Source organism: Dermacentor silvarum, chromosome 8 (genome assembly GCF_013339745.2).
Source record: "Dermacentor silvarum isolate Dsil-2018 chromosome 8, BIME_Dsil_1.4, whole genome shotgun sequence".
Classification (NCBI taxonomy): Eukaryota; Metazoa; Arthropoda; class Arachnida; order Ixodida; family Ixodidae; genus Dermacentor; species Dermacentor silvarum.
Window position 1 is genome coordinate 121,176,988 of NC_051161.1, and position 26,873 is coordinate 121,203,860.

The following is a 26,873-nucleotide window of genomic DNA, read 5'->3' on the forward strand; positions in this document are numbered from 1 at the left end:
CAGCTGTCTACTAATTTGCTATCGCAATCGTTGTGTCACCTTTTGGGCGAACTGCGACTTTTTTTTTTGTATTTTCGGTCCCTTGAAAAACGTATCAACGGGATTCTACTATCAGTGTGTTTTCTTGTTGCCCATATCGTCAACGATCACCTTCTGGAAGACGTAAAAGTACGTGCATGTGATCTCACGAATGTTTTCGCATGCCACCGCACGCCTCAGCACATCGAGTGAAGGAAGCGTTTTGGCCGTCGAGGCTGCTGCCGCGGTCATCATCTTCTTTCTCGCTGGTCAAAGCATCAGCTAGGCTGTGATGTGGCTCGGTCCGTTCAGATTGCGCAGATTGCGCAGCTGCATGGCGTAGCTGGTTGCTTGGCAACCATGGATCCTGCCCAAATCCCACTATGCCGGCTTGTCTGTGCTGACCGCTCCACTGGCTCGGCCGCCACCGCCGCCTTTACTCACGTGTTCATATGATCCGCAGTGGCGTGGCAACGCGTTCATAACAGCCTATGTTTTTCGCATTGTGAGCAATGTATTTCGGCCAGGAAATGTTAGAATTCTTATCACACCGAAATTCGTACCAGCCGTGATCATATCACCGCGGTTTTACTGTAAATGGTTAAGTTATAAATGGTCTGAGCGGCATACGAAGTATTTCCCTCCTTATAATTTCTTGTCCATAGAGCACCATGTACAGTAGGACCTAGTTAATATGATTCCATTACTTAAGATTTCCCAGCACCAACGTCCGTGATGGAGAGCACAAAAAATTACCCAATGCAGTTACGAATCTTTTTTGCCGGTTCGTATGTTCCCGGAAAACACAATCTTTCAGCACCAACGTTCAGTACATCACCAAATTGTGATTGCATGATATGTTTTCCAGCCGCTAGATGCCATGTAAACAAGAAAAGTCATGTCCGGTGATGGGTTGTCTTCCTGCACGTTTAGTGCTGGAGGTCGCGTAATCTTGAGTTTCGGAGATGTGAGGTAAGAGGCAGATGAATCATTTGCTATGCCTGCGCTCTTCATCATGCCAGGTTGGGGCAGCGAGTGTTGGCAGTCTTTGAGTGAGATCTGTTCATGGTTACCTGTGCGTGCGTGCCACCATGTTTAATTTAATTAGTAAGCGAATGTTTACTGCAATTTATATGGCCGATAAAACTACGAAGCTTCGTTACTTGTCCAATTTTTTGCAATAGTTATCAATGCTTCGCCTTTTGGGCGAGACTGACTTTTTTTTACTCATGGAGCCAATACTAGAAAAAATGCATAATGGCTACCGAAACTTTGAATGCCATACAGGATCTTGCTTAATTTCTGAGACATCAAGTGAACAGCAAGTTGTCAACTGACGCCTCCCTTGATTTCATGCAATTTTAAAGTGAGCTTGCTTTAATGCATCCGACGGGTTTTTGATGCTGCAGTGGTTGGACTGTATGGAGATCAGTCCACTGATCGTCCCACTGCGGGCGACACTATCAACCGGAGCGATGGAGTGGATGGCATAAAACCCTATTTTTGGTCACTGACTCCGAAATTCAAGAAAAATTACTTGTTTATTTGTCTATGAAGCTAGCTTTTTTCCCAATTGTGCAACAATCAGAAAATGTTTACAGCCCCTTAGGTGCAAGAAAAATTGGTTGGCGACTGTACTTATTAGCATAGAAGGTGGAATTTTAATACAGTCAAACCCGTTTAACAAACTCGATAGTTATGTGAAAAGTGGTCGCTATATCAGTAGTTCGTTATATATGGACCGACCTTTAAAAACACACGAAAATGAACCACACTGAAGCTGGCATCAGCAGTTACAATTCGGCAGCACTTTGGTCCAAAAACCAGATTTTCAGTGTCATTTTTGTTCCCTGTGCGTTCCTGCACTGAGCTGCAAACTTCCAACGCCCATCTAAGGAACGAAATGCAGCGTCGTGTAGTTCTTTCAAAACGGCACCCTGTTCCGATTACCTGTCATTTCAAACAGCCGCCATTTTTTATTCCAGAGCTAGTGATATATTTTACTACCAGTGGGACATGACTGTATTCTGCACACGAAAGCAAAACATTCTAGTTGGCCGGAAGCGTAAACTTCGGAAACTGCAATGGCATGCCGCCATTCTGTGAAGGTCTCAGACATCATGGCCTCGGCATCACGACTGCATGACAGCAACACAAGAGATTACATTATCTAAGTCGCTTCAGACGAAAAAAAAAAAAGTTCTAAAGGTAAAACGTCACCGTGAAACGTTATTAGCAATTGGCAAACGCGTAAACGAAGCGCTGCTGAATCCTGATCTTCTGATAAGGGCGCAGTAACCGCCAATCCTTTGCAACATTGCCTGGCGGCAGCGTGTGGTGCAGCGTTCTCGCCGACTCGGGCCACACAGGGTGGCATTGACAGGAACACTTGAGCGGCCGTTGTTCCCATGGTAGAAAGACAGATGGTTGTTTCAAATCGTTGAAACAGGTGCAATGCACATGGTGCCGCATGGACAAATGCCCAAAAACGAAAGTGACGGTGTCGTGGCATCCAATATCGCACCGGCGCACGCACCGCGTCATGCTGTACACAACAAGCCTCCGCCCTGGAGGCGTGCCTTAAAAACGTGTGACCACACGTGACCTTCTCTGCGGTTTTCGAAATTCGCGTGAGGCGGTCGTTGCTTGCTCATCTCAAAGGCTGCATCATCACAGTTCGACTGGAACGAGGCGCGCGCTGTCGTGCGCCCAGTTTGGTCGGGTTTCCGTGCTTTGGAACCTTGCTTGTGCTCTCTTTTTACCGTGACAGGGTTCAAAGCATTCGTTGTAGCAGTATGGTGATTTAAAGAACGTTTGTTAGATTTGAAAGCAGTTTCCATAGGGAGGGTTGGAAAATCGTAAATGGACTGAAATGTGGTCGTTATAACCAATAGATTGTTATATCTGGGATCGTTATATGTGGGTATAACGAAGTAAAGTGCCAATTTTACCAACTTCATTGTATCAGTTCAATTGTATCTAATAACCAGTTCTATCCATGTTCATAATATCGAGGTTCAAATGTACCGGGGTTGCAGTCCTGCGCTTCATCAACAAAGATGGCATCGTAGGAGCCCAGTGACGGCTGTCGCAGCTGGAACAGCTTGAGGTAGCCGTCGTGCGTCATCCGTGCCTCTTGGTCATTCCTGTCCTTCATGCGAGCCCAGAGTTGACTAGCTGCCTCGCACACTACCTGCAAAACACCGCACAACGCAGGCCCCAGAGAAGAGGCTTAGAAGGATGCAAAAGGCAAACACTCGGTCAATTCAGTCCAGTAGATTGCTCTTTCCAAAACTTTATCTCTAGGGGTATGAAAATATTCAAAACTTTTGAATATTGAATAATGTCCTACTGGTCTGAATTGAGTAATCGCTATTCGAAAATCTGAATATTCTTCAAATACTGTATAGACTCGTGTAAGGACCAGACCCTTTTTTTTTCGATTTTGACAAGGTGTGGCCCTTATACGGGACTGCGCAATTTTGTATAATTTGCAACTGCAAGGTCAACGAACTTGCATGATTTACCACAGAACGCCTTCCTTTATTTGTTTGTTGCGGTCACATTCATGAAGGTCACGCCCTCCCATGTGTCTTTCACTTTGAGACGCTGGCAGTTTACGGGGGGACATGGGATTCAGGATCAACTTCCTAATTTATATAGCGATTTTGATAAAATTTGGTAGTACACATGTTATCAGTGCAGCACGTACAAGTCTTTGAAAATATGACAGTGATCTCTTAAAAAGTTTTCTGATTACAACCTTTTTCCAATTTAGCTTTTGCAAGCAGCCTGTGGAGCTTGGGAATTATGACAGAAGTTTGAAGTTTGACAGAGTTTGAAAATATTCTCGAATGCATGGTGCACATGGTGACACTCACCAATTTTTTTTCTTGCCTAGCAAGATCATTTTTAATTTACATTCTCTGTCAAGTAATTTGGACACATGCAAACTGTTTACTCACAAACGAGAACTTCATAAAATTGAACAGGCTTAAGTTAAATAAGAATGCCACTGTGTACAGCATTGTCTAAAGAGTACAAAAAACAAATGGAGTCGAAATATTTGCAACAGTTGTTGAGATATCAGCCTTGCAAGCACGGTATACGGGTCAAAATACAGTTGCGAAAGAAAAGCATTTGAAGTTATGCACCACATTTATTTGTCTAGAAGCCACCCCCCTTATAGTCTTTCATGTCAGGTCAGTTTCGTGGCTTCTTGGCTCTATTCTCCTTCGTCTGGAGGGCTTCCTATGCTTTCTTTTTGCGGGAAGCATCTTTTTCAGCTGTTCAATGAAGAGCATGTCCTGCAGGTTGCATGCCAAGCGAGGAACAAAACGCTACATAGGCATAAAGAGTGCCACTATTAAAATGGCACACTGCTTCGCTGACAGCCATTTCTGCTGCTATCAGAGACGCATTTTCGTCATTTGGGAGGATACACCAGATCCCAGAGTGCAAGCTTTCTGCTGCATTCTGCATCTTCTTCCCTTTGCAGCGCTCCAGCTGCTGAAGCTCAAAAAGTCGCTGAAAAATTGGCAAGGTTGCCATAGCTACACAGCGTCTGATAATGTACTTGTGCTAAGGCTGAGGTTCTCCTTGAGCCACTGCCGCCATGTGCCTACACCAGTTTGTACTTCCTAGGGGACAAAGACGGTGGTGTTCCTCCTCATCAGTCGATGTCATGTATTGGAATGTCGCCATGAATGCTATCTGCATGTCCTCAATGTTGTCATTGTACTGCAAAGACATTCCACAGAATCTCACCATCTTTTTAATGATGCCATCCCAAACCTCCTTTCTTTTGTGCTCACGAGGGTTTCAATGGGAATTCAGGGCGCAGGCTCCTTTCCCAAGCGTATCACCCCTGCAGAAAGCTGAACGCCAGGCCAGGGTACGCTTGTGCCCATTTGAACCAGTGGGTGTCCGGCGGTGTTGGGAATCAAACCCACAACCTCCCGTAGCCGAGGCGTGTGAGCTTGCGCCAGATCTCCGTGTATACGAACACAAATCAAGGGCTAGCTTCCCGCGATGGCATGCCACCCAAAACCCCCACTAGCTAGGCCTAACCAGCGCTGTCTCGCCAGGAGTCAGAGGGCCAAAGTTGATAATTTGGTGCAAAGTCAATGAAGTGCTTTGCAGTGGCTGTAAACTTGGAAAGCAGAGAAACCACCTCGGCAACGAAAGTGAGGGCACATCCTGGTCGTATGTTTTGCACGTGAACAGCCTTTGAAAAATGGTGTTTTGGTTATAGTGCGGTACCCCTTACAGTGCGGAAATTTGGCAATCCAGTGACTTAGGTTATAAGTGGTCTATGCTGTAGTATGGCCATGGGAAAGTATGCTGCACACAAAAATTAGTAATGCATGCACGCTGCATCAGCGCACCGAACGCGATTGCTTCTCGATCGTAGTATTTTTTCTCTTCTTCAAATTCTTGGCTGACAAGTTTGGGGTGTGGCCCTTACTCGAGATTTTATATCAGTCTTCAAATAATTCATATTGTCGACAGTGCATGATTAAACATTACATTGAAGCAAAATGTGATGATAACTTTCATCCCATCCGCGGTGGATATCATATGCTATGCACGCTGTATCGCTCAAAAAGCCTGACATTTCTGAAAAAACTGCAATCACTTGCTTTAAAGCTTTGTGTAGACATGGCATTTGGCAGTGGGCATTGTTTGGTACTGTTTATATATGCAACATCCATGTTTTCTTATCAGATGGAACCGGCATAGGTTTATTAGCAACATACTTGATACAGTAGTGGCTCTATGAACTGCAACCATTTTAACTCGAGAAAAAGCTTTTTTCCACTTTGCCATCCCCACAGATTCTGTGTCGCACAATTTTTAATTCAATTATAGGATTTGAAGTGCCAAAACCACGACATGATTATGAAGTAACTAGAAGATGGGAGCATGAAATAGATTTTAACTACCTGGGATTATTAGCGTGCATCTAAATTTAAGTACACGACACAAGAGTTTTTGCATTTCGTTCGCATCAAAATGCGACTGCCATGTCCAGGAGTTCTATTTTTTCACTTGTCGCAACAGCTCCAGGCACACACGATGCATGCGATGTGCACGGACTTCAGTAAATCGAAACTGCAGAGCAAAATTACTTCACTAAACCAAATAAAAACAAGACAGACTGAGAAGGTTTTCAGCACAAATTGAAATCTGAACAGGAAAAAAAATTTATGGAAAACCTTGTTACACAAAATTAAAAGTAACTGCGCAGTACAGTCACTCTGAAGCTACTTCCCAAGTACTGTGTAATCCGAACTGTATGTTTTAGAACTTGAGTTACTAAGCCAAGCTTACAAAAACAGGTGAACGTGGAAGTGCAGCAATTAATTCTAGTACTATTTTTACTTGTTCACATTTCCATTAATGCTGAAACATAGTACAGTAACACATGCCAGACATGCCCACATAAAAAAAAAGCAATACTTTGGAGATGCACGCAAATACCACGTGCAGTTCCCTCCGAGTCGGATAAGTCTACCAGCAGCAAAACTCAGCAATAGCAACCTGAAATGACAAATATTGGACGCGTGTGTGTGTTTTGAGCAGCATTTTGACCGCATTTGGCAAGCAACCTGCCGATCCCACATGATAACATTGATCGTACGGTTGCGCATTCGCGGGGATGTGGAGCGCTTGTATGTAACGTGCTTTAGCGCATATAAAACCCGCACCAAAAATGTCGCAAAATTTAACAGTAAACTAAGTGTGCGGATAGTGCAAATTTCACTTTGAGGTGTGGCTTCATGGCAGCATGCACGGCACTGGCGTGAAGCCACACCTCAAGGCAAAGTTCTTCAGAATATCAAGTTTCGTTACGCTGTAAGGAACCCTACCCCGAATGTTCAAGCTTCCTCTCCCCTCTTTTATGGTCACCTCCTCCTTTTGAACAGCCATTTTGCATTTTTACTGGGTTAGAAGTCAGTGATTAATGCACATGCCACCGGTGGGCCGTGCACAACTTGGATCGCGACCGCTGCCTCGATGGCAGTCCAGCAGAATATTAGCGGTGCCAAAAAGGTAAGGGCGAAGCTGCTGGCCAAACGACATGGAAGAGCCAGGAATCCACGAGGCTGTTTTTATAAAAGTTTGAGCGATGTGTGCAGTTATTTGTTGGGGTTATATGCATGGAATTTTTTCTTCTTTCCAGGTGTTCTAATTGGGGGTGCAAGTTATACAGAGACGCAGGTCAAATTGATGGTGCATAACTCCAAACTGGTGTCATTCTGGAAATTCATTCCAAGTGGATACCCTTACAAACTCACCGGCTACAATTAGTAAATTGCAATATGTGCCGTAAAGTAACTAATTCAAAAGTTATTTAGTGGATCTTTGTTAATTAGTTGAATATGTGGTTCGATTTCTCGTGCAAGTAATTTCCGCTCTCAGAATAATCCAGCTGAAGGACTAGAATTATGTCATCTGCAAAAGGCTATATTTAAAAATTCCATAAAACTTAAATACAATTCATGCGATTTCGTTATAACGAAGTCTGTCTGTACCGAATTTGCGTATAAACACACTTCGTTATATGGAGGTTCAGACTGCATGGCATTCAATGAACAGGTTATAAAAAGGTAAATAATTTGTTGTATCGTGAATTTCATAACAATAAAGTTCAAGAAATTGCTGTTTAACTGTACTTTCATACTATCCATATACTATCAGAAAACTAGGTGAGGTGATGAAGTTAAGAAATTTGCAGACGCAAGTTGGAATCGGCTAGCGCAAGACAGGGGTAATTGGAGACCACAGGGAGAGGCCTTTGTCCTGCAGTGGACATAAGTATAGGCTGATGATGATGATAGACTATCCATTATGTCCGATGCATGTTCCAGAGTGCTTCGCCGGATCTACCGATGATGGCATCTGCACTTTCCGACAACCTGGTCACACGGTTGCTTTGGAGATCTGATAGAGGTTGCATCGGTTGCTGCTCTCTGGGTGACATTCGATCGATGCACGGAGTACAATTGCATAAAACTAAAAACACAATAGGACACACCAGACATGGACAACAAAGACCAAACAAGTTCATAGTTTCCGCTTTGTCGTCTGTGTCAAGTGTGTCCAATCGTGGTCATTATTTTTACGCTGGCTTTACTTCATGACATTCAATACCCACCATATCAACACACACTGCTGTTGCTACATAGAATCCACTGTGGAACTCCTTTATACAGCTTCACTGCAAAAAAAGAGCAGCACACACACCAGTTTGTCAGTGGGGTGTACGGGGACGGGCAGGCCGTTCTCCTCCAGCGCAACCGCGTGATCTGGCACATGGGCCACGGTGAGTTGCGGGTCGGCCGAGGCCAGGAAGTGCTCCACGCTGCTCAGCACCAGCTTGGCAAAGCGCAGCCGCGGCATGTGCATCGATGACGGCGCCGACACTAGCTTGGAGACGTCCAGCACCCTCACCTTGGCCGACAGCTTTGCCTTGTATCTGGACGTGAAGTGACCTCTTTGTTAAAACTTGGTTCAATCCCAAATAACAGCCATTATGCTAACTAAGCATGTTTCCAATACCGCTCGTGATGAATGCTATCTTTCAAAAAACTTTTGTCGGCCTTATAAGAAGCATGGTGCTCGGTGCCTGGAAGCATGGAACGTGATGTAGCTCTTCCTGGTATGAGATTACCGGGCACGACTACTTGAGTGTCAGTAAATAGGGCGGTCAAGGATGGTTTGAGCCTAAATGGCTACGACCAATGAGAGCAATGTAGCTTATGGTAGCGGTACATGGCAGTAACTTTCTGCCCCCTCTCGAAAGCAAGTGCCAACTTTCTGCACGAATTGCGTTAATTCAACCCTGACAAGGCCAATGAAACTGGCTGAATTATCCGGTTGGTCGAATTAAACAAGAGGCAGAAAAAACGCCCCAACACACCACTGATTCGTTTGGCAGTATTTGTCTCGATCCCAACACGTATCTCAATTGACCGCACACCCACTTTCTATGGGTTCAAAGTAGAAAACTAACAAAAAATTACATCAGTGCTTCTAAACAAAGTAGAAATTAAACGCACATCCGATTCTCAAGGAAGGAAGACATAGCATGCCTCTAATTCTGACAAAAGAAAAGAGAAGAAACTAGCTAACTTTACCTTTAGGTAAATAATCATCATCATCACTCATAATCAGCCCATCATCATCACTCCCAGACAGCACCTTATTTCCGTTCTATGAAGAACCTCAACATGTCGCCCTTCTTACACTCCATAACACGTTTGATATTCTGCATTTATCAAATGACTTCCCAACTATTGCAAAAAGGACGTAGGCCCATGCCTAAGCTAACCACTGTGCTAGTTTGTCCTGTGATGCATGCAATTGTACAGAATGCCAAGAGCATAGGACTTGCTGCCGCTAGCTTAAAAGGGGATGTGGGTCCTAGAAAAAATTATTTTATTCTTTCAGATATGGTGCTGAACACTTGTACATATATGTAATGTTATGCGCTTATTTTGAATAAGCAGTCCATTTTTGTTTATCTCCCCTGGTCCTAATTTGATGTGAGCTTCCTTTAAATAATGCTTTGCAAAGATTCGCAAAAAAAAAAAAAAATGTGTGGCTTAGCTTTAGTTAACCCTGGTTGATAGTGAAAGCTTCACTGCCCTGGCTAGGCCCATTGTTGAGCTGTGGCCGAGGTGTGGTTTCGCAATGATATACAGACATGTTTGCAATGAATACAGTGTTAATTCATCTTTTTTTTTTTATGCCTATGACGACACTGCGGTGATAAATAAAGTAGTGAGACTTGGTTGCAACTCGCAGCCAGGCCCAACTCTACTCGGGCAATGGCAGCAATGTCTCCTTTCAGGCCTAGATAAAACGAAATTCACAAATTCCCGAAAAACTTCGTTATAAAGAGGATTTCGTTATATGCAGGTTTGGCACGAAAATTCGAAAAAGAAACACTTACCGTATTTACTCGATTCTAACGTGCGCTCGATTGTAACGTGCGCCCGTTTTCCGTGACCAAAAGAGGAAAGAAAAATGCTTTATAGTACCGCGCACCTCATGCTTTCATACAGAAATACAACTATCGCTTAAGATTTACTCCCAATACACTAAAGTTGCGATGAACAAAAAAGTCCCAGTTTCGCCCGAAAGGCGAAGCACTGATCGCAACAGCAAATTAGCAGACAGCTATACGAAGTAAGGATAGTAGTTTTATCAGCCGTATAAACTTGTAAACATTCACTGTTTAACTAAATTGGTAGACTAATGCCTAAGCACACGTACTACAGCACATGGTCGAAGCTACGGGAGCTAGGCTCGAAGTGCGTAGGAGGCAGCCATATTGAAATGCCGATGGCGATATGGTAGCGCAAATTTAGGGTCGTACTCGATTCTAACGCGCAGGCAATTTTTGGACCAATTTTATCGGGAGGGGGAAAGGTCACGCCCACGCCAGTTTCTTAAGAAAACGTCGCTTGATGCATCGAAGCACAAAATTAACTGGAACGCCAATGCATTTCTCCGCAAAGTTCGGGGATTAATATCTAGACACTGGTGTCATTCCGAGAATTAATTCCAAGTGGATCCGCCTTGCAAACTCCAGAACTACTATTTGTAAATTACAATATGGGCCATCAGGTACAGTAGAACCCCGCTGTTACGTTTTTCATGGGACCGTAAAAAAAAAAACGTAAGAGCCGGGAAACGCAAGAGCCAGGAAACAGGAAAAATTGAGAAATGGGAGTAGTGTTGAACTGCACACAATATTATTTTAATTCTTACGTGCGACAAAAAGTAGTTTCGCCCGACAGCCGAAGTATCGATTGCGATGAGCTATACAAAGTAAGAATAGTAGTTTTATCGTCTGTATAAACTTGTAAACATTCGGTTATTAACTAATCAACAAACATGGTGTCAGCGCCCACAGGCAAACATGAACACATCACACTCGATGAGCGCGGACACGCGCAGTTAAGCGCCGCTGCAGAAGCGAGCGAAGTGACCTTCGTGCTGTTGTCTATCGCTTCAACCCAAACTGAGCGCCGAGAACACGCAGCACGCACAAAGCCACGAGCCGCCGACGCACCTACACTGCGTAGAATCTGCCCCCACGCAGATCGCTTTCAAGATAGGGCCCGCGGGACCGCGCGCGCGCCCCCGCGCAGTATGATGCCAGAGCACAACGCTGCCCGCTACCTCCCCCCCTCGCTCCCTCGCTGGTGCCTCGAGCGCAACGGAAGGAGGCGCGCTTCCTCCTTGCTTTTCTATCGCGCGCGAGACGCGGTCGTCGGCTCCCCTCGCACGCTTTCACTCGCACATTCAGCATACGGCCGCGCGGCTTCCCTCGCACGCTTTCACTCGCACATACAGCATACGGCGGGCGGCGATGTATGCTGTATGTGCGAGTGAAAGCGTGCGAGGGGAGCCGACGACTGCGTCTCGCGCGCGAAAGAAAGCATACGGCGCGCGGCGACGGCGTTATCGCCCTTGGACTTTATACGGAACATCTATGAGCCAAAACCAATTTTAGGGCCGCAACGCGTCATAGACATCATCTTTAGACAGCAAAAGCGGATATCAAAGGCCATACTTTTGCTGGCAGAAACCGAAAATACGTAATAAATGTCGCCCCCAGCACATTGGACGGCCAATGCCATCGTCAAGCAACCAAGCCAAGCGACATGAAAAGTCAAAATGGCCGCTCGGGCCGGCGCGGTGTGGCAGTTCGCAACGTATGATGCGGGAACGGTCTCAGAGTTGCGACGTAACGGCGGGGTTACCAATGCATTGGGTTCTATGGGAGCTGTACCGGGACCGGCCGAAAACGACGTAACAGCCGGGAAAACGCAGCACCCGGGAACGTAACAGCGGGGTTCTACTGTAATTAGTTAAAAAACTGAATTAGTGAATTTTTGTTGATTAGTCGAATATGCATTTCAATTTTTTGTGCAAGTAATGTCCGCCTCTTCGAGTAGACCAGCTCATTAACTAGAATTTGGCTATCTGCCACAGGCAACCTTAAATAAATTTTGAAAGTGTTTGCTGAAACACCCTGCATATTGAAGTTCTTCTAAGCTATAAATGTAACTTATTCCCTGTCTTGAGTATAATATCAACATATCGCATTTTGTGTACAAACGGCCTCGTTCATTATTCGCACGAAGGTTGCCTTGGTGTGCACAATATCTTCACAAGAACCTGACATCACACTCTCCTGAGCTTTCTAGCATCTCTAGTTCCATGGGCACGACCCAATGAGGTGGCACTCACACTACCAGCAGCTTAGTCTCTTTTGAATAAACCTGCAGTGACCTTTGTTTCTGTAGTGTACTTCATCATATGTTGTGAAGAGAGTTTTAGAATAGGGGCCCCAAAAGTTTAGGGCCTCAAAGAGCTTTGCGGCTGTTGGCATTGGGGCATGTAGGGGTGAAGAGTTTTAGAACAGGGCTTTGCGTTTGCGAATAGCGCCTTGCGCTTGCAGCGCCACTATGGTGTCAAAGAAAAACTATCAGAAATATTAAAATAAACTATACCATTTATAATAAGAAGAGCAATTTTGACTTTCGTGTTTTTGTATTTAATTACAATTTAGAGGTTATTCTATTACCAGCAAGCGATGTGTTACGCTTAATTTTGAGTAGTCAACTTCACCTGCTTTCACCAGCCAAGCTAATCCATGTTAGGCCTACGGGCCATGAAATCAACAATCGAATTTGGAATCAGCGGCATATAATGAATCAATCTTCATTACACAAGTTAGTTGAGAGAAAGCGATAACTGCAGTCAATTCTCCTAGCTTACGAACTTCCCGCATTACCATGAATCGAGCCCAGTTTGGTGCTCAGTTCGAGCCATCGCTTCAATGGGTGCCGCCGTGTTTGTTAACGCAAAGCTTTTGGGGCAACTTTTGGGGCTTCCACTAAATCAGTGAAATCGCGTGCCCGACACAAAACCCAAACGCCGTTTGCGTCTCGCGCATGCGCAGTGGCTTTGACGCTATTTCTTTGAGGCCCCAAAATGTTTTGGGGCCCCTATTTTAAAACTCTCTAATAGACCAGCAGGTCAATCAATGCTTGTGCAATGTAGTGAAGATGATTGCAAAAGTCATGTGACACATGCACAAGGAGGAAGATGCAGAAGAGAAGCTTACTGGAAGCCGACTGCCCGGAATGCCAGTGAGTGTGCTGTCCTGCAGGTAACATTGGGCGGGAACGTGCGCTTGGCAATATCACACACAGACCTGCAAGAGAAAAAAATCACAAAGAATGGCATGGTTCATGAATACACCTGATGTTAAAGGACACTGAAGACACCAATCAAATCAAGCTAAATTGGTACACTGCGCTTCTGAAATGCCGACTACCAATTATACCCTGATATAATGAAGTCGGTAAAATCAGCGCTTTACTTCGTTACAGTAGAATCTCGGTGATACGAATATTCGTATCAACCAAATTCGTATCATCAAAACATAACACAAAATCGAGAAAAAAAATGTGGTTGATCCCTCTTATATAGGAATCGGTATAGAACACGAAAGTGAAACGTGTCTTCACAGAAGTAGTGTAATGTTTATTGCACATTGATATATAATGTCTATTGGTGTTTTGTGGCTAAAGCGCCCTTAGGCGTTGATGCACCCACGCTGACGCCTGGTGGCACGTCTCCTCCATCACGACTACCAACGTCGATGACCATGAGCAACCGTCGTGCATATGGAAGCTGCACTACGCTGCACACGCTAGCACAACGCGAAAGACGAAGCACGTAACTGACACACTAATACAACGCGCAAGACAAAGCACGTAACTGAATCGTCACCGAGTCAAATCAGCGCGTACAGCGCGTCGTAATTGCAGCCTCCGCGATCAACTTCAGAAACATTTTCAGACCTAATTGCGGAGGCCGCGCTCCGCTGTGCTGAGTACGGTGAACGCCACTACCAACGCCACCTAGGTGGCGTTGGTAGTGCTTCTTGATGCCAGCGTCCCTTCGAATGCTGGCATCGAGGCGTCATAGAGCTGAGACCACCGAAGCGTTCACTGTCGGTGCGCGTTAGTGTCATAATGCAGTACTTCTCTTTTCTGCTCGTAGGCGGCGGCACCGCCCCGAGCAAGAGCGCGGGTACACGGAGGAGAGTTAGATATATAAGGCGCGTCTGTGTAGCTCTCTGCAAATGCGTTTGTGGCGCAATGGGTTAAACGCTCGGCGATCTATCGTCGCGGACCGAGAGGTCGTGGGTTCGATTCCCAAATTTTGCATGGTTGTGGAACTTTTTCTTCTGGTTTCTTTCTTTGTATTATGTTCCATGACGTATTTCCGTGACGGAAATACGTCAGTGAAGTCTTGGTGGACCCCGGAATAAAACACTTTCGTGTTAAAAATGAATTTATTTTTAGCAGAAAAAATTCCTAATAGTGGAACCCCGTTGATACGTTCCTCGCTGCTGCGTTTTCCTGGCTGCTACGTCGAATTTTCGCGGTCCCGACCTAATTCCTAGATTGACTTCCATGTATTAAGTTCCCCTTGATACATCGCCAATCTATAATTTGCCTGCATCTTACGTTGTGCTTGAATGTGGCAGTCACGTAAATTAGGTGGTGCAGCCAGCTCGTTCATTGCAACAAGCGACAGGCATGTTGCCAATGTGGCGCGGCCACCGTATCACATCACCGTATCTTGAAAGCTATCTGCGACGTGCGCAAAGTGCGCACCCGCAGAGGCCTCACCTTCAAAACAATCTGCAATGTTGACAAAGTGCACCTAGTGCCAGATAGCTTAGTATGCGCTGTGCTTTCAATGTTTAGTTCGCGTTGAAGCAAGAGACAGTCGTTGCTGCCGCGCTTCCTTACTCCAGCATTGTGACAGCGAGCTCCCGCAGTCATCAAGCGAGATGGGTTCGTGTTTACCTGTGCGCACGTGACACCGTGCTTGCTAACTTAGTTAGTAAGCGAATGTTTGCAAGTCTATACGGCCGATGAAACTACTATCCTTACTTCGTACAGCTGTCTACTAATTTGCTATCACAATCGTTGCTTCACCTTTCGGACGAAACTGCAACTTTTTTCTTTTGGCGGTCCATTGAAAAACGTATTAACGGGGTTCTACTATCCGTTTGCGTTTTCTTCTTGCCCAAATCATCAACGATCACCTTCCTCTGGAAGGCGTAAAAGTGCGTGCACGTGATCTCACAAATGTTTTCGCACACCACTGAACGCCTCAGCATGTCGAGTGCAGGAAGCGTTTTGGCCGTCGTGGCTGCTGCCACGGTCATCGATGCTGCAGCAGTCCTCGTCTACTCGTCACTGGTCAAAGCATCAACTAGGCTGTGATATGGTCCGGTACGCGTGACACAGCCGGTTGCTTGGTGACTATGGATCCCGCCAAGATCCCGCTCTGCCGGCTTGGCTGTGCCGGTCGCTTCGCTGGCTCGGCCGCCACCGCTGTTGCTCACGTGTTCGTAAGATCCGCAGCGGTGCCGCAGCGCATTCATAACAGCCGATGTTTTTCGTATTAAGAGCAATGCATTTTGGCCGGGGACTGTTACGAATTTGTATCACACCAAAATTCGTACCAGCCATGATCGTATGACCGGGGTTTTACTGTATATTGAAATTTCACATAAATTTTGACTGTGTGTTCAAAAACGAGTCGCGAACTAAATTTCATTTTTTTTTTTGTTCACATGGAAGAGCGTAAAAAAATGTATATAAGTTGGGAAGAATGAAAAAATGAATTTTAACAAAAAAATACACTTTCACTGAACTTGAGAGTGACTAAAGTCACCATTTGACGCCATGTCAACAAACAACTCTTCACGTCAGTCATACGGCACTCAGAAAAGCAGAAAAGATGCAGGTCCAATGCACTGTGGCAATTGGTGTAAGCCAACCTCTTACGGCAACTCCGCCGCCACAGCTTGCCAACATAACCTCTAGTATCACTCAGAGTGGGACCCCGACAAATGCTATGTTCACATCAGCAACCACTCTCCGCCAAAGTCTGGCCAACGCAGTGACAAAACCAGTCCAAAAATTTACCGTCAGTTGAATCAAAAAAATTAGCAAGATCTCATACGATGCCAGAATGTTAGGTCGACATTATGAACTGGTTCCACAGAGTAGGAGCAGTGCCAGTAGATAAGTGCAATAATTGAGCAGCTCCAAAAACCTTCTGGCAGTTACATGTACTCACCAGAAACACTCTCACTTGCTGTATAAGTACGCTCTTAGCTTCTATATTTCAATTGCTTTCAACAGTATATAACAGGTATTTGTGCAGTAATGCCTCTCGGCACATGCGTTCAGAGGCATTCCTTTTTTTCTCGCCTTTTTCTTTTCTCTATATTTCCAAAATGGAAGTAAACTGCTGCCTTCTTGCACAGCAATACAGGTATGGTTTTAGTCTCATAACTGCCAGCCACCGGCAGGCTGAAGATAGCAGCTGGGGAATCGGTCCTTTCCTTCGGAGTGTCGACGATAGCTTCTCGACTTGCACGATCATGGATGAGCCCTGTGGTATCCGCGAGCAAGCGACGGTATCCTCGTTTTTCTCACTGATTGAGATTGCTAGCAAGATAGTACTATCCTCAATTGCTCTCAAGTGAGACACGAGGAAGGCCGTGCATCTCATGCTGTCCCTGTCGTCTCGGAAGGCGAGCACATAACTAGCAGGGAGCATTGGCCACATAAAAAACACCACATTAGGCTTACATGCAATGCCCCAATACGAATGCGTGATTATGATGCACTGTCATGCGATATGTAGTGCCTCTGGCTTGACAAATCATGCAGACACCACTAACTCTTCAAAGTGGAAATGAAATAATGTGTTATGTAGTTAGCCTAACTTGTTGGCATTTCAATTGCCCATGATGGTACATCTGCCTATTAAAAAACAGATGTGCCTGCCACCGTATGCAACTACTACCTTCAGAAGCGTTTGTTCTGGCTTTGTTTGCTACCTTATTTGTCAAATACATGTAACTGTGGAGCTGGGGCAGTTAGTTCCTGGTCCACTAGAAGCACGGTGCTCGAAGGTGAAGCTGTCCTTGGACATGAGCTCATATGTCGCAGTGGGTGCAATGATGTGCGATAAAAAAGTCACCGAGGGTTCTCATGCTGAAACATAAACGGTATGTTACAGTTGATAGTTTCCCTTGCACATTTGAGGCGATGTGGGAGTGAAGAAAGCTCACTGCTCAAACGTACAAACTGTAGAAAATTTCATAGCGTTCTGTGCACGGCATCCGATATAGCACCTGTGTTACTATAGAGACTCCAATCAATCAAACAATCAATGCAAACAAAGCAATGTGACGCACCTGTTGTAGACGATGCAGAGAAATTTGGCTGCAGGCCTCAACCTGGCATATTCCACGAGCGTAGATGTCTTGCCTGTCCCTGCATGATGACAAGGAACTTATGTTCACTAAAGAGTGCCTTGATTAAGAAGCCACTGTCTTTAACTCGCCATAACTGAAGTGTACCAGTGATATGCCTTTAGCCATACAGATTTCTTTTTTCCGGGTCGCTTCCTCTCCACAGGCGGATGCAAAAGAGCTTACGTGATCAGTTCATTATCTGAACTTCCAGCAGACAAAAATCCCTCAGTTACATAAATCTCAATTAAGTGCAAGAACGGCATGTTCCTGGAGCAGACACTGCCATCTTTTCCAGAACTAGTTCTGCCATGCAATGTTGAAAACTGTAGAAGAAGAGGTCCAGGACACGGAATGTGAGGGCTCGTGCCATCTTAGTTACAGGTGTTCAAGCAATAGACGACATCCGATGGACGTCAGTCTCTGTGCTCAACATGCAAAACACACAATATTATTTTTGTCCACAACAGTACTGCCTGCTGTGGCCTCATAGATTGCACACACGGCAGCACTATTAGGGTCTGTGTATGGCAGGAAACCCAACACAATTTGCCCGACAACAAAGCTGTGCAAGAACGCAATGGTTAGTGCACGTGGCTGTCAAACGTGCATTGCCACAGGGGCATGAGTCAGCAGCAGTGGGGGATCAAGTTTATTCTTTATTTTATTTTTTACTATCTCTCATGAGTGAACCTGAAAATGATGTGGTGGCCTGATGACACAACTACACCTTAACAACAACGGTGTAGGCAACACGATAACGACAGCAGCGTGATAACAACGGTGTAATGCAGGGGATTCTCAAATTGGGTTCTGCAGAAACAAGGGGTTCCACAAAAAGCATTCCAGGGCTCCACTTTGGAATGTAGAAAACCAGATGCAAGTTAACCCCTACTCTTTTACACAATTTGTCAATTTAAAGAAGAAATTTTTCATTGCATTATGGACTTGACCAAGCCACTGCACGCCACATCCAGACTTTGGCAGTCTTTGTGAGGGACCCACACGGCAGCGGAAAGCAAGGCTAATCACTGTGTGATTTGCAGGACCATGGTGGCCACATAGAGTGTCTTACAATTAGGTTCAGTTTGTGTTCAGCTTTTGCATATTCACAAGTTTCCTACAAAAGTGAAACTCTTTGCAGTGTGCAGTTTTGACTACAGGCTGGTTTGCTACTAGACTGTATCAGTTTCGAGCTTATACAGAAAAAAATGCATGGCCAGCATTTCGATGCAGCGTGAGGGGCACCACTGCAGGCCACTGCTGATGCAAGCTGGGTGACGTGGGCTTAGCATTGCGATCAATATTTCGAAGACAATTCTGCAGTGCGAGTGACTTCTGACATTTGTGTGCAAAAAACAAAATTGTAGTTATGTGCATCTGACACTATGTGTCAGGATGCCGTTAATGCCTAGAGCAGTAGCTGTATGGTTGGCATGCACTGCATTATGGTCGTGCAGAAAAAAGAACTGCTTGTCTGTGTACTACCATGAGTTCCCAGTCAAGAAAGATGGCCTTCAAGATTAAAGATAGCACTGCCGAAAGTCACACACTCCTATGACATGCTCACGTGGCTACCATGTTCGTGCAACTCATGCCCAAATTTCTGGTAAAATTTTATTTAAGCATGTTCATGGCATAACAAGAAAGCCAATAAGATGGTTATGAGGGGATCAAGAATTATTTTCATTTTTAAAACAAACAAACCTCAATTGCATAAGAAGTCCACTCAATGCAGTTTCTGACTGTAATACAGCGTAGACCGCTTATAACGTAAGTCGCCGGAGTCGCGAATATCCGCACTATAAGCGGTACCGCACTATACCCAAAGCAACAATTTTCAAGGCCTGCACATATGCAAAACATGTGCACCGAGCCGCCATGCGTATGCGACATTTGAGGAATGCGGCTGGAACGTTAGCATTCAATTTACAGTCGAATCTCGTAAATTCGAACCAAATCACGCGGCGGCACCTCCGACCGGCATTGCTCCGGCACCGCCATAGAGTAAAAGTTTACGAGAGACCCCTCAATGTCGCACGCGAACAAAACAAAACAAAAAAATAAATAAATTTTTTTTAAATGCGGCGGAAATTTCACCCTCTCTCAAATGGCAAGGTCGCCGATTCTGCGTTGCACCGGAACATGCGTGTATGTGCCAACGTCTCAGCCACACTACCGTAGCCACGCGTAGAAAATGTCTGTGAACCCTTCTTTCTCCTTTATGCTTCCTCTACTTTCTAGTCATGTGTTAACCTTGCACGCTGCGGCTACGGCGCAGAGGGAAGCAGCGGCGCTGTCACAGGCCGGCCAACGAAACTACCCACGCCAGCAAATGCCCGCTTCCCGATAACGGCAGAAAACGAAACTTCGGCGAGCTGGCGCCGGGCCGGCTGGAGCGGCGGGCACGCACGGTGACAGTCGAAAGTGAGGGAGCTACGAGGGAGGGTGAGGGAAGCCACCGAAGTGGTGGAGTTGTCGAGGCGAAATCCGCTTCCCTGCCGCCCTCCTCCCTCACATTCCACGGTCTCCGCGTGCGCCCTTCGCCATGCCTGAAGTTTCGTTTACTGCCATTATCCTGAAGCGAGCGTTGGCCGGCGTTTGCAGTTTCGTGGCCCTCGCTCGCTATGCGCGCCGTGATATTTCACGACTCGTACTCAAGATTCTGGTTTCAGCCTCACTGGCTGTTCGTTAGCACCGCGTGCCCTTCTCCTCCACTTCGTCTCTCTTTCTTCCTCGAGCACTCCTTGGGGCGACCGTTTGAGGGGAGCGTTGGCCGTCTCTGCTAACTTCCGTACTCCCAAGCAGCCGCACTGTAACCGGTATTTTGTTTCCCGCAACTGCACTATAAACGATACGTGTGTACATGGAGTGCTATGGGAAAATTAATGGAGTCTGAAAAGGCCGCACTACATCCGGTCCTGCACTATAAGCGGTTACATTGTAACTGGTCTATACTGTATACAGTTATGAAAGAATACTTTATCAGTCGAGACTGATTCAGCATTTCAGCATTCAGCATTTGAGCAAAAGTTAGTTTATTTATACCCTTATGTGACATGGACTAATTTATCTCTGGTATCTTTATTATTACGCAAAAACGCTCATACATTGTGACCCAGGGCGTGCAGGAGTACTGTGATTTGTTTTTGAAGGCCACCGTGCCAAATACATTGAAAACACATCTCATTTCATTTAGTTGCGCCTTTTATAAGCTGCATTACACTTGCATGTACCTCGCCCGTTGAGGTTGAGGGACCAGTGAGGGATTGATATATTAAGAAATGGCAATGACACAGGCCTGCGCAACAGGCGTTGCCCTTACAAGGGATGTTCTGGTCTGTACGGCCTGCAAACGAGTTCTGATGACACACCCATACAAGTTCCGTTATTTCACAGGGCTGAAACTTAGATGCTGTTGCACGTTTTTTTTTTTTTTTTTTTTTTTTTTGCGTATATGTTTGAATTAACACGTCTGTTACATTATGGGCTTTTGCACACTTTTGCATATGGAAGGCTCTGACTGGTTTCCAGGCTCCCCCTTCCTAGCCTCCTTTTTCTTCTCTTGTGTTCACTGCCCTCGCGTTCACTGCCCTCTCATCATTGCCCTTCCCCCTTTTCGCATTGCTCAACCACTGCTCGGTCGTCTGTACTTGTTGCCATCTCATAATGCTTTCTCTCTCTGCATTTTTTGTGTTGACGGCCCGCCCTCACTCCTCAACGTTTTCTCTCAGCAGCACCTTCGTTGCCGTCACCTTGAGCTTTCTCTCTCTCTCAACATTTTTTTCTCAGCACTGCCTGTAGTGAGGGTCCTCCATGTTTTCTCTAAACCAATAATGACCGAGTGAAACAATTCCCACATGCGAAGTGGGCAGAGTGAATGGCGACAAGTGAAAGTGAAATCTCACTTTCATGAGATTTCAGCTGAAGTTTCACCGAACGCAGATGTGCCTATTCACGCACACAGTTCAGAGCTTTCTGTCTACATACGACTTCACACGCGTCTATCGTTTGGCTCCTGGTTTAGCGCGGGTCATCGTATGAGAGGGAACCGGCAAGAAGGCATTCCCTCGTGCCGACACTGCTGGCTGCCACCTCGTACAAGTACGCCGCCACAGATGCTGCCGTGCCTGTGCCTACGTTTGCAGATGTGTCACGCAGCATCAACAACATTCAGAGATCCCTATGTGCAGGCGACCTCCTTGCGAACGTTGCTGCACTCGAAAGAAAGCTTTTGCTGCATGGCTCAAAGAAAATCTATAAGAGACTGACCAATTTTAGTAAAGTGTGTAGGTGAGAAAAGAATGCTTAACATGCTCGCAAGCACGTATCAAGATACACGGTATGCTAAATCCCTCGAATAACAGGTGATTGGCACCAGCGCTGCATTACCCTTTTCACTTTTGTTTTTTGGGTAGTTACGATTTCCGAGTCCTGCAGAGTATTAGCATATAGTTTAAATCGAAGCTCCTCCCAATTCTGTCACGCAAAAGTGCAATTTTTGTTGGTTGGAGTATATGACATTTTCGCGCAAGTCCCGAGAAAGTCATATAATCGGACTTCCTGCTACCCTAAATAGAGCAAACTTACACCTCACTTCTAATTAGTTTGAGCTCTACAATAAGATATTTCTTAATCTGTAAGCGTATCTGGTCTGTACATTCATGGGGGGGGGGGGGGTTCATTCCCTCTCTTTCTTTCCTCGTCATTGTCCCATGAAGTATTGTCACATCACAGATGACAGCAAGCAGAATTGGAAAGAACTTCAAGAGTTTCAATGCAATAGATTTCTCGTGAGTTGGTGGATTACAACTGCAGCTCAGCCCATTGCGTGCAGCATTAAATTAAAACAGAAGATGAATTGAATAGAACTATTTCAGTCCTTTTGCTGCAGCAAGATTAGCGAGCATGCATAAAGTGCTCACATTTTTTGTCGCATAAAGGCAACTTTGGCACCAAAACGAACAACATAAAGAATTTCGGAACCTGAGTTGAGGTAATTAGAAGTTATTTCAGACTTCCCTAGAGTGTGCGAATCCTTTGTCGAATATGAGAGGCTTGGAGCCTTTGTCCAATGTTTCCCCTCCGACGAACCGCCCTAGTAGAGGGCCCACAGACCTTCTGAGCCATTTTTCAATCCAGTTCGGAACAGTTACTTCAATGAATTCTGGTTCAGATTCGGTCCCAAGATGCCAGAACAATAATGGTTTGCTTCTGTTCCGGTTCAGCTGAGAACGGTTCAGCTCCAGTTTTCCGTTCAGTTCTAGTTCGGTTCGACAGCCCACTTTCAAATCACTAGCAAAGATCAGCTGGTTACAAGCAGCACACTCACCAGCAAATGCCAGGATGCGCACGACGTCGGTGGGCACCAGCTCATGATTGATAATGCGCATCTGCTCATGGGTGAAGCGTACGCGCTGCCCCTTTTCCCTGCAAGAAAGGCTGCAATCTTGACAACAACCAAAAGACAATGGATGCACATGAAGCGGCAGACTGCACTCACTTTGGGTAGCAAAATAATTTATTTCTGAGGTTCTACTTGCTAAAACCACGATACGATTGTGAGGGACACACAGCAGTGGGAGACCCTGTATTAATTTTGACCACCTGGGGTTATTTAACGCGCACTTAAATCTAAGCACAGCAATGTTTTTGCATTACACCTCCATCGAAATGTGGCCGCTGCAGCAGAGAACAGGACCCGCGACCACGAGCTCAGCCGTGCAATGACACAGCCATTAGGTTACTGCGGCGCGTCACTTCGGGTAGCACAGCGAACCTTTACTTTAACAAAGATTTCAGCTGGATGAATTTTTTAGGATCTTTGGCACGCATTAACACTGAACTCATGCAAAAAAGTTTCAGTTCACCTCTGAGATGGTGCAAAACAATAGCAGCTGCCTCCTTTCCAAAGAAAAACTGTCTTATTCAAGAGAGGCATATGTGCATACCGAAACTTCCAGAGACTCTGCTGGCCCGATCGGCTGGAAATGTTGAGTGTCGCCATCCCTGGCCTCTCCATTACGTGCAGCACATAGTAGACGCGGTAGTGAAGCCTGCACACACAATGCATGTGAACACCAGAAATTTGCACAGTCGTGTTAAAGAACAATAAAAAAAAAGAAATGTTTGGATTCATGGCAGTGACTGTGTAAAAAAAAATCATGCACATCTCACGCACTGTGGGAATCAATACTGTGCAAAACATTTTGCAGGTAGCATGCCATCCAGCATCGTTTGGGGTGCCAAAAAGCATTACTAGTTGTCAATCATGCCATGTTATGCATATACTGATATTCATCATCATCATCATCAGCCTATTTTTATGTCCACTGCAGGACGAAAGCCTCTCCCTGCGATCTCCAATTACTGATATTACATCCATTTAAATATATGACCACAACAGCATCATGACCACAAGCATGACATGCATGTCATGTAACGTCACGTCATTCATGTCATGCATATACTGATAAGATATATTCAGTTAAAGATATGACTACAATCGCAACACAACCACAAACACGTACCTAGTGGCCCAAATGTCATGCCATGCCATGTCATTCATGTCATACATGCATGTGCTGATATATATGGAATTAGAGAAACGACGAAAACGGGATCACGACCACGAGTACATGCCTTGTGGCCCAAATACCGTGTCAAACATGTCACAACATGCATGCATGTCAAACGTCATGTCATGACATTCATGTCATGTGAATCCAGATATATATCCAGTTAAAGAAACGACCACAGCTGCATCATGACCACGGGCACATACCTAGTGGCCCAAATGACAAGTCATGCCTGCATGTCACATCATGCATACCCTGATATATGCCCAGTTAAAAATATTAGTACCACAACGGCCTCACGATCACAAGCACATACCTATTGGCTTAAGCTAGTAGACAAGTTGGATCACAGGATCGGCGTAAAAGGCTAGATAGACGAGTGTTGCCAACATTTTTTTAGCATGTTGCCAAACTGAGACGAAGAGTCGCTAAAATTTCACTAAATTTCATGTAAAAGTGACTTAAGCAGTCTAGTGAATTGAATTTGATATGAATGTTCTTGAACGTGAACGTAAATGTTCTTGGAACACCATAATAAACTAGCATGGTGTAGCACATCTACCGAAAAGTTTCACGTTCGTCTAGTGTCCGTGCAACAGAGGTATAGGTAAACCGTAAATTTACCAGCAAGGTGTAGAGGACCTTAACTTTACCAACGTATTTAAAAGTAACGTACGATGGCAGCCGAAAGCGTGTGTTTACCTCTTTTACCTTTATATTTTAAGATTACAAATCAGTGTAGCCACAAATGACAATTACGTAACCTTTATAAAGGTCTAATGGTACATTTCCGGCTCTTGATGCACCTGAAAGCTCCGTGCAGTATTGATTTGTCTGAAAGCTGTGAGCAACGAAGGTGATGTGTTCAGATTTGCGTGAATGAACCCATTCACTCTGATATGTTCTAAACGCCACCATAAAATTTATTGCAATGTATTAATAATTTTATTTACTGCTACACTTGCGAACGTCCATCAATCGAACGTACTGTAGCAAATGCAGCTTTAAATCCCATTCTCATGTGCTTCATAAATAATTGCATTGCATTGGTTAAGCGCAAGATGAAGCCTGTTCCTTGGCGTAATTTACCATGACGTACAGCTTTCATCTGCGTAGACTACTGTTGCTTCATCATGGTCACACGAAGTCCACACGGTGTAAAACCTATCTTGGAAACCACTTTGCAGATTTTGAATAACAAAGCGAATTCTAGAAATGTATTTTCGAAGCACACATTACGCCGGGCCAGGGGTAGAGCTCTACTCCAACATGTCCATAACAACCACATTGAGGCAAGCTTCGTGGATGCCGCGGCGTATGTCCAACAAGAGGCGTTTGCCATCTCCATCGTCGACTCTAATTCGAAGATCACTTGCTGCGCTACAGTACGCACTTCAAAGCCCTTGGTAGCCGAACAGGTTGCAATCGTGCTGGCGGTGCTCGATGGTCGCAGAGAGGCAATACAGTGTAGACCGCTTATAACGTAAGTCGCCGGAGTCGCGAATATCTGTACTATAAGCGGTACCGCACTATAACCAAAACAACGATTTTCAAGCCCTGCACGTATGCAAACATGTAGACCAAGCATGTAGACATGCTTTGTACTATCGCCCGCATATCGCAATCACGTTTTCACCAGTGAGCTGGCGAAAACATAATTGCGATGTAGCCGGTGCTCTTTAAGTTCGACAGCTTTGCACAGAGTCAAAACGAAACAACAGTTTGCCGCAACCGCTGCGGAAAAAACTGTGACCGCTATCGATGCGATTATGAACGGCAACTTCACGGTGCTGAAGGCACGCGCCCAACGCATGCACCAAGTCTGGATGAATTAACTACCATTCGCTTCAACAAGTGGCGGTCGAAACCGCGGTCGCTATCTATGCGATCATTGATGGCGACTACACAGTTTCTTAGGCACGAGGCCGACGCGCGTACCAAGTAAAAATGAAACTACTGTTCGCCGCAACCACTGCGGAGAAAACCACGGCCGCTATTGACGCGATCGTGGATGACGACTACGCAGTTACGAAAGCCTGTGCCCAACGCGGTGTTATGCACAGCGGTAAACGCAAGAACACAGGCTTTAAAGACACAAATAGGCTCGAAGTGTTCTGGCGTTGCTGTCATTCACGTACGTTTTCAACTGATGGCTATGGCGATGGGGACTCCGCCGCTTCGTTTCGGTTGGACGCTAGTGCCGTTCTTGCTCTTTTGCATCGCACATTTGCTGCGCTCCTCGAGCTCCGAAAGTAGTCCAAATTAACCAATGTGCGGCCACATAAGTCCGAATTAACGAGAGTTTGATTGCATTAAATAATCCACACGCCGGCCGAGAGCACGCACCTTGTTGAGAAGCGTGCTCGCTGCCGCCCTTATCGGCGAGATTTTCCCGCGCGGAAGCCGCATTATAACCGGTATTTCGTCTCAAGCGGCTGCACTGTAAGCGGTATGCGTATACATGGAGTGCTATGGAAAAATTAACGGGACTCTGAAAAGACCGTACTATACCCGGTCCTGCACTATAAACGGTTACGTTATAAGTGGTCTATACTGTATATAGCGATTCCAAAGCGGCCATTAAGGCCTACCAAACCGGGATGGTTTCCCCTCAGGCCCTTCGCATTCTCCAAAGCTTGAAAAGTATCTCTCCACATTCTCTCATTTGGTTTTCCGCTCACTTGGGGTCGACTGAGAGCTCTCCCTCTAACCCTAACGAGAGCGCGCACGAGGCCGCGCGAGGACTCACTGACCGTGCCGCCTCCACAGTCCCCCTATCCCGCGGGGAACCATTGCTCACGTATAATGAGATCACCAAGCATTACAATCTGTCAAGACGGGTATTCCCCCTCCTGCACCCTGCCTTATGCAGGGCGCGGGCAGTGACCCTTCGACTT

At 45.6% G+C, this 26,873-nt stretch overlaps 1 protein-coding gene across 4 annotated transcripts in view; it reads right to left on the reverse strand.

Annotated features, from left to right (window-relative positions):
• LOC119461649 (F-box DNA helicase 1) overlaps nucleotides 1-26,873 on the reverse strand; it is a 157,112-nt gene that overhangs the window by 103,916 nt on the left and 26,323 nt on the right. For all 4 annotated transcript variants that reach the window (XM_049671834.1, XM_049671833.1, XM_049671831.1 and 1 more), the window contains exons 6-11: nucleotides 23,350-23,454; nucleotides 22,731-22,828; nucleotides 17,342-17,420; nucleotides 13,169-13,258; nucleotides 8,269-8,500; nucleotides 3,046-3,211 (exon numbers count right to left, since the gene is read on the reverse strand). In XM_049671834.1, the coding sequence (XP_049527791.1) occupies nucleotides 3,046-3,211; nucleotides 8,269-8,500; nucleotides 13,169-13,258; nucleotides 17,342-17,420; nucleotides 22,731-22,828; nucleotides 23,350-23,454 (770 nt within the window). The remainder of the gene's footprint in view (nucleotides 1-3,045; nucleotides 3,212-8,268; nucleotides 8,501-13,168; nucleotides 13,259-17,341; nucleotides 17,421-22,730; nucleotides 22,829-23,349; nucleotides 23,455-26,873) is intronic.